The sequence below is a fragment of the Thalia democratica genome, chromosome 6 (assembly GCF_965202585.1).
Source record: "Thalia democratica chromosome 6, ktThaDemo2.hap1.1, whole genome shotgun sequence".
In the NCBI taxonomy this organism is placed as follows: domain Eukaryota; kingdom Metazoa; phylum Chordata; class Thaliacea; order Salpida; family Salpidae; genus Thalia; species Thalia democratica.
Genome location: NC_139170.1, coordinates 14,029,166 through 14,037,798, shown reverse-complemented (window position 1 = coordinate 14,037,798; position 8,633 = coordinate 14,029,166). Strand labels below are relative to the sequence as shown.

General features: G+C 28.2%; 1 protein-coding gene across 1 annotated transcript; it reads left to right on the top strand.

Moving 5' to 3' along the window:
- Positions 1–344: 344 nt before the first annotated feature.
- On the top strand, positions 345–6,397 carry LOC145838752 (uncharacterized). The gene is made up of 14 exons (XM_082946375.1): positions 345–523; positions 582–667; positions 951–1,089; positions 1,298–1,466; positions 1,866–2,113; positions 2,175–2,260; positions 2,603–2,697; positions 3,743–3,869; positions 4,039–4,133; positions 4,559–4,671; positions 4,774–4,890; positions 5,121–5,299; positions 5,473–5,609; positions 5,980–6,397. Exons 1-14 carry the CDS (start codon positions 345–347, stop codon positions 6,256–6,258), a joined length of 2,049 nt encoding a protein of 682 aa, XP_082802501.1. The 3' UTR covers positions 6,259–6,397.
- The last annotated feature ends 2,236 nt before the right edge of the window (positions 6,398–8,633 follow it).

The following is an 8,633-nucleotide window of genomic DNA, read 5'->3' as shown; positions in this document are numbered from 1 at the left end:
GATATATTTTTATTATCTTTCATTTAAAAATAACATTATTTGCGCTATTTATAAACAAAAATAATCAAGTTTTTTACACAAAATAAATTTAGATGAATTAAAACTTTTTGAATTTTCTATTATAAAAACTTTACTAGGCAAAATAAGACCAAATTTTGATAGTTCTTTATTAGTTCCAAATTTTTATAAATAATTTTATAATTATTATGATTTTTTAAATTTGATACAGAGTATTTGTATCATTTTGTTCACTTAATTTTTCTGTATCTATTTATGAGCATGCTTAGCAAGTAAGTCAGTTAACTTTTTCTTATAATAACTTAAACACTTGTATCTTAGGTATAATGTTAAAACTTATATGGCAGCAAAAAAAATCAGCAAGGTTTTTCAACAACCTCAGTTTCGACAAGATAATCAAAACTAATCCAAGTGTGAGAAATGCTTTAGAAAACAAAACGTTGCCGGTTGTTGCATTAGAAAGCACGATCATAACACATGGAATGCCTTATCCAAAAAATGTTCAGTAAGTTATATCTTTAACGTATTTGAAATTATAAAATGTTTTATACTTTTTATTTTAGAACAGCTTTGGAAGTTGAAGATATAGTTCGTAGCCAGGGAGCAATGCCTGCAACTATAGGAATACTCAACGGTCAAGTTATTGTAGGTAAATAATAGCCTATAAGTTTTAATGACATTTTGATAATTTTGATGAAGTACACCTAAATATACTTTTCAGAAACTGAATTACTAAACCATTTATTATTAAAAAACAAAATACTGAAAAAGTCTTAAGAATACTACTTTAGGTATTTACCTGTAACAGTAAGTTTAATATTTGACTAAACTTTGTTATCTTTTGACTTTTTCTGAATTAAAAATTCTAGACTTTGTGTTTAGTAGTCTTTATACTTTCATAGTGATCAAAACTTAAAAGCTATTTTATCAAGGAATGAGCAAAGAAGAAATACATGAAGTTTCGCAAGACGAGAAATGTGTGAAAGTGTCACGGCACAATCTGCCTGAAGTCATTGCAAAAAAGCTGTGCGGAGGCACAACAGTCGCAGCGACCATGCTACTCGCAAGCTTGTCAGTTTGTGTATAACTTTTTAGGCGTTTTTTGAAGAACTATACAAATATATGTTAAGGTAACATAATAGACTTAGAAAACTGATTTTATAAGAGTACGACAAATATTTTCTATCGTTTTCCTTCCTTATCATTGTCTATACCACATTGACTCTGTTATCATTTTATACACTTTTTGTCCAGAATAGTTTATACAAACAATTTTCAGAAACAAAATAAAGTTTTTTGTGACGGGCGGGGTGGGGGGAGTTCACCGAGATGGAGAAAACTCGATGGATGTCAGCTCGGATCTGAGGGAATTCGGGAGAACCCCGGTCACCGTCATCTGTGCAGGCGTCAAGTCAATACTCGATATTGAGAAGACACTTCAGTACTTGGTTTGTTTTGTTGATAATTAAAAGTACATTTACTGTTTAAACCAGGTTCAAAAATAAACACTTTGTTTAGCAACCATGGAGTTTATACTTATCAGTTAATTTTTATCTTTATATTTTACAGTATAAAACTATAGCTTAGCAAATTAGTTTAAGTAAAGATAAAAAAAACTTTTTGAATAAGTCTATTAACTTGAGATATCTTATTGTACTGAAAACATATGCAACTTAAAATCACTGCATATATCATTTTAATAAGTTAATTTAATATATAAAGCTTTGCAAACTACATTAAGTTTCTTATCAAAAGTATAATGAAAGTAAAAACTTATTAAATTTTAAATCGATCATGAAGTTATTATGCAAAGTGTTTCCAATAACACTTTAGTATTAACTTAAAAGGAAACAGAGGGAGTTTCCGTTGCCACTCTCGGCAACTCGGCTGACTTTCCCGCGTTTTTTACGCGCTCCAGCGGAATTGAATCTCCGATTCACCTCACCGACGAGGCGGAAGCAGTGAGGCTGATTAAATCCCACGAAAGCATGCAGCTGAACTCGGGAGTTCTGATCGCCGTTCCAATACCTGAACACTTGGCAGCAGACGGAAACGAGATACAAAGGGCAATTGATCGTTCTATTTTAAAAGCAAAGTGAGATTTTTTTTTGTTAAATGTAATATTAAAGCCAGTCTTTAAAACTAGTGTTCTTTAGTGCAGATGGAGTCACTGGTAAAGATGTAACTCCTTTTATACTGAAAAATGTCAACAAAATTACTAAAGGAAAATCTTTGTCTTCAAGTGAGTATCTTTTAAAACTTGATATTTTAAGACTGATTTTTTAAGTATTTTTCTTTAGTACAAAAACAATATTTCTATAGTTAAATTTAGTATTTTGCATGTTTATGGTCATAATGAATTTTTATTACAAAATTGAGATAAAAGCTTGTATAAAAATATATTTTGTATTTTAGCAGTTATTTTTATATGTATAATCTAAATATTAACTTATCTCTGAACTTATATAGAAAATAGCAATGATGCAGCAGTATAGTTTTTTTTTATTATTGCATGTTGCTGCATATCACTGCATGATAGTTTAGAATAGTTGTTATAAAAACAAAAAGAAAAAGTTTGTAACAGACATATCTCTAATAAAGCACAATGCGAAAATTGGTGCATCACTCGCAGTCAAGTACCATAAAAGTGGTGACGTCAAAACCAACTTTAAACGGCCGGTTTGTTTTTTTAGTAATTATATTTTTACACTATGGTTCATTTATTTATCATGTACTAAAAAATTTACTTCTAAAAATATGCCATCTTAAAACATTTTATCAGTTTGTCATACTAGTTGTATATTGTTTATCTCATTGCATTATTTAAATCATATTAATATAAAAAACATTGTAAATCATTTATATTTAAGACTAACATACTAGTACAATAAATAAAAAAAAATCTACTTACTTTTATACTTTTTCACGATTATATAACTTTTTTATTCAATCTCTTTGAAAATTAAATGTATTGTTTAAACTTTTCAATATCAGTTATCGTTAAGATATTTAAAGTCTGCACTATATGAATTACCTAACATATAAAAGTTACTACTGAAAATTTGTTAAAAACTTAAAAGTAGAAAAGTAAAAACAAATATTTAAACACTATATAAAAAAGTTTTTTAATCCCTCTTCGTAGTTAAACATTGTGACGATTCTAGCTTCTATGAAATCACGATATGTTTTCTTAAAGAATTTTCTAAATGCTTTTCAGCTAAAAGGTTACTACAAATAATTACTTATAAACATCTGCTAAAAGTCTATAAAACTTAAATTGTTTTTTATTTTATTTTTGAAACAAAATTTGACCTTTTATTGTTGTTAAAATACTTTATAACAAAAGTTTTATAAAAACATATAATAGTTTTCAGTCACTCAATCAAACAGAATATTTTTGTATAAATTATAAATTTCAAAATTAGTTAGTTTTAACTTCATTCATTATTGATTTGTACAGGTAAAGTTCTGAAAAATCTGAAATAAAACGTTATATTAAGGTCACATACTAACAGTTAAACTTTTTTATGTGCGTACTTAAATATGATTTCTTTAGTTTATACTGTAAGTCAGGGTCCGGAATAAACCTTAAGCAGAAATCGTAGGACCACGACAAAAACATTTTCTCTTTTAAACATTTACTACCTTAAATTGAGGACCTAGAGCCGCTCTTTCTATTAACATAAGAGTATCTTCATGTTTACTTACTGAAATCGTGATCCAGGTTGTCATTGGTGGATCCAATTTGGATGTAGTTGTCAAGTCACGTGACTCACGTTTAGCCGCTAGAGGACCTTCTAACAAGGCGAGTATTTGCATGTCATCGGGTGGAGTTGGAAGAAATGTTGCGGGTAATATTAAATATGCTTATATTTTTGGTTAAACCTTAATTTGTAGTTTTATAAAATTTCAATTACGTAGACTAAAAAATATTTTTTACGTATATGTTTTTTTATTTTGTATAGTCCTATAATTATCGTATTGGTTTGAATAATTTGTAATTAATAGTTGTTCAAACAGAGAATCTTTTGAGATTAAAAACAAATCCATTGTTCATCTCATTAGTGGGCTGTGACTCGGCTGGAAAGATTATTTTACACCACCTTGATGGAATGGTAGGAATACAAAACTAAAATAAATACTAATAAAAAAATTCTGATTGCTAAAATTGATATATTTGGAAACTTAAATTTTAGGTGCTTGTTAAGCTCTAAACTTTCTTCTTAATTTATATATAACAAGAAAACCCTAAACTAAATTTTTATTTTACAGTACTATAACAAAAAAATTATAATTAAAATTTACCAAATAAAAATCGAAACTTTTATATATAGATTAAAAAAAAAGTAAAACAAATGCATATTAAATAAAAAAAGATAACGAAAATATTAAAAGTTTTATCAACATTGATAACAAGAATATTGTAAGTTAACAATATTAACAACAGTTTATGCAATTTTTAAAGTAATAAGTTTTCAATAACTTTAAGCGTATATCTTAAATACCTAGCATATCTTTAAAAAACATTTTTTTTATAAAGGATATATCAGGGATAGTCAAACTAGAAGACGAAAAGACAGCTATTTACAATGCAACGTTTTCAAGTGATGGGGAACTCTATCTGGGAACTGTTGATGATTCAATACATTCAAAGTATCTGTAAAGATAAATAACTTAAAATAAATATTTTCATAAGTAAAATTGTTTTTAAGCCCTATCAAACTTTTATGTATACTACATATTATTCAATTTCAGGTTGACCCCTGAAGTAGTGGAAAATTTTTCCGAGCAGATTTGTACAGCAGCTTTTGTCTGTGTTGACGGAAATCTACTGACGGAAACTATTCATTACATCAGTAACCTGTGTTACAAGTATAAAATTTTGTTGCTTAATATTTTAGTTTATAATTGTACTTTTTAGTTTTTTTATTAAAACCATTTTTATCAACATTTTGGTTTTCATCTTTATTATCTATAAGTTTAATCAAAACTAACCGCTGAAATCAAGTTTTCAAATTATTTGTGTTTTTTTAATTGTTTATAAAAAATAATTATTATACTCTTTTTATTATCATTATGTATTATAATAATTTCTTAATCAGAAACGGGATACCTTTCATACTCGAACCCGCAGAAGTGATGAAGTCAGCAAAAGCTTTTAGAGCTGGATGTTTACCTGATGAAAGTTCACCGTCCTATTTTTGTGTCACACCTAACTTAATTGAACTTGTATCAATGCACAACGAAATGTTTCCAAAAGAATGTGTAAAAATTGATGAAGGTAAAACTATGATATGATTTTTTTATTAATTATTAAATTAAAATTATTTAAAATAATAAAAATTATATTAATACTTAAAAAAAAAATATTTTAAAAGTAGAATTAAACCTTAAGTGCGTTACAAAATCAAAAATCTAAGTGCTTAAATAAACTTTTCAAATTATTCTTTAAAGATGAGTTAAGGTGTAATGAAAAGCAAGAAGCAACTGTGAAAAAAATTGGTGAAATTGCAAGTAAGCTCACACTGCATTCGCAACATGTTGTTATTACACTTGGAGAGTTTGGCGTTTTACTTGTATCTAAAAATTCAGTTAGTGTATATTCGAAATTTATTCTGTACATTTGATTTGTACTGTTTTTATACTTTAGCTTAATAGAGTGTCCGTATTAACAGTTAACTGCATAAACGCTATAAACTTAAAGAAAAACAACATTTGTTTACAACTACTCTTAGATTTCGCCGCGATTCTTTTTGTAGTAAGTCTTTTATGTTTGTACGTTGAAAAGTACTTTTATAATGAAACTATTTTCAGTTATCAATATAGTTTAATCAATATGTACAGTTTTTAGGTGGTTACTTTTATCAAAGTATGTTTTTTAACTTTAAATTATTTTTCACCTATTTACACAAAAACACGAAAAATCATTTGAAGCTAATGTTATTACAAACAAATTGACAGCGTAAAAAAGCATTTTACTACACGTTGGAAAGCGTAGAGGAGATAGAAATTCTCAGTAAGCCCGTGGAAAACGTATCCGGGTCGGGAGACAGTTTTACTGCTACGTTGATCAGTTCATTAATGCGAGATGCAAGCATGGACCAAGCAATAAGGAACAGCATCAGTGTGGCACAAGTAACTGCAAGATCGCCGACTACTGTGGTGAAGAACGACATTGATATGAATGAAATACAAAAGCAATCTGCACTGTGGAAGTGCACTCGAATAAGTTTATCTTAGGAAATATGTAATTATTTTGATAACATTTAAATTTTGAGTTTTCTTTTTATAAAGATTGAAAAATAATCAGTTTTGAATTAGAACAGATTATTAATACTCTTAATGTTTTGACGCTTTTAAATAAACTACTAAAGGTTTATCATAGTTTTTAATATAATATAGAAATGTGGCATTTAGAAAACGTTTTTTTTTTTTTGTAATTTAAATCTTTAGTTCTTAAATTTACTAAAAATAATTAAAAACACATGTTTTCAATTTAGAAATACACTGATTTTAAGTTAAGTTCTGTAATAGCTTCAGCCGTAATTAGGACTAAACTAGTAATAACACAAACTTAAAACTACTTTCACAACTCTTAAGTATATTCAAATGTGTTCATTATGTTAATTATAAATTTTCAGCTTTGGTTCATAACATTTTACTAGTAGTTTTTTTTGTGACCAATTAGTTTTTAATTTTTGACTGGTTGTAAATGCAATAGTTTAAAAAAAGTTATCGAAAATTGCAAATGGTTTGAATAATTAGTTCTTATTTTTATATACATTTTATATTGTAACGAAACTGATATGCCTTAATTTTAGTATTTGTTTTAATACTTAACTCCTATTTTGATATAATTTTATCGTATTTAAAAAAATGGTGAAAAGTGTAATACTTACAAATTAAGACCTCAAGTTAGTTGTTTAACGAATGAAGATTTTTAATGAATATTTTTTTGAAAAATTTCAATCGAAAATAAAGCTTGCAGAAGTACTGGTTTGGGTTTAAACTTACATAACTTCATTAATATTTTAAGAAAACAATCAAAACAGATTTTAAACAAGAAATCTGGTCAGCTGCAGTTATTAGGTTTTCATTCTTTTAAGCAAATGAGGTCAAATAATAACACAGCAGTACATAACATCTAAACACTTAACCCAATCAATACTACCCAAAGTTTAACATCTAAACCGTTATCCTTAACCTACCTCACCTAAACTTATTACCAATAAATAAAAAAACGCATTTTATTAGTTAAAATTAAAAATAAGCAAAAGTCAAGTTCCAGCCAATCAGAAGTGCCTAAATTTTGTAGCTGACAGCAAGAAATTACGTATGACAATTGCTTCATTGTCTTTACACTCCCAGTGTGAGCTTATGATTTGTAATAGTACTTAAATTCAACAAAACTAGTACCACAAGTTTTTTTCAACAACTATTGTTAAGAAATGCAGGGGACGCGGAAAAGTGTTTTTCCTATAAAGTGTCTGTTAACAACTTCTTCCAGTAGAATTAGCCCGCACTTGACCCTTGATTTAATAGGTTATTAATTAACTATTCTGCTGTGTTTCATTTAAAAAACGTGTGTGTATAAAAAAATGGTAATATTTTGAAGTTAAAACATAAGCAGTGTTAATAAAGAAAGTAATTTATTCAATGTTATACTTAAAAAGCGAATATTAAATGCAACGTCTATTGAAATAGGACACGTTCGTCGTAATTATACCGACTCGAAAACGATCAAGTATGCCGGGATCAAAGCATTTGTCTCCAGCCTCAATTCTTTATCAGTAAATGCTCCTTTTATAATTAAACTTTCTCTGCTGTCTTTCGTTGCCTCCATCCTATTTACTTCACGCGGGGAGAGTCTTCCGTAAGGCGGTTCAGTCGTCACAACGAACACAAACGACAACCTTTTCACAGCTTTGTCAACTTCGCAGTGACTAACAAAGTCATGCACTTCGTATTTCAAATAGTTCGTAGCAAAATATTCCGTATCAAGAAACTCTTTATCGCCCCGTTGAGGAAAGCCACCGGTAAGAAATTTGTTGACACGAAACGATTCGACGCCGTAGAGCAAAAGTTGCTTGTTTTTGAAAACTGCTGCTTCGGGTTTTTCAGCGGGGTGAATTTTGAACAAATGCAAAATTTTTGGCATGTTTTCTGTTTTGTTGTCTACGACTGACCTTGAAATAAATTTATAATCGTCGTTTTCCTTTTGCAAAAGTTCTGTTCTAAACTTTGCGTACGAATTGTTTTTTCCTTCTATGAGACTACTAAGTTTAAATGTAAGTTGTTTCATAATTAGATTAATCTTTTCATCAAATATTTTATCATATTTAAGAATTTTCGATTTTGCCTTATCATTTGCATCTATTTCTGTATTTAATGCTTTTTTTAATAACTCTAAAGTTAAATCTTTAACTTTGTTAGAGTTATTGTCTTTTGCGCATAACATCTTAGATTTTAAAGAAAAAGTACTTTCCGTCGAATACTTTTCAACATCTAAATTATCATAAAGAATTAGTTGTGCAATTTCTTTTACATTGTATTGTTCTTCCTTTTGAATAAGATAAACAGGAATCACTAAATCGTGATGTGCCAACGATATCATA

Bases quoted from the DNA above. Each gene is read 5' to 3' on its own strand.
- LOC145838752 (XM_082946375.1), top strand. From the start codon at position 345: ATGTTAAAACTTATATGGCAGCAAAAAAAATCAGCAAGGTTTTTCAAC. The intron at 1,467-1,865 runs GTTTGTTTTGTT...TTAACTTAAAAG, and splicing joins AGAAGACACTTCAGTACTTG to GAAACAGAGGGAGTTTCCGT. The intron at 2,114-2,174 runs GTGAGATTTTTT...AGTGTTCTTTAG, and splicing joins CGTTCTATTTTAAAAGCAAA to TGCAGATGGAGTCACTGGTA.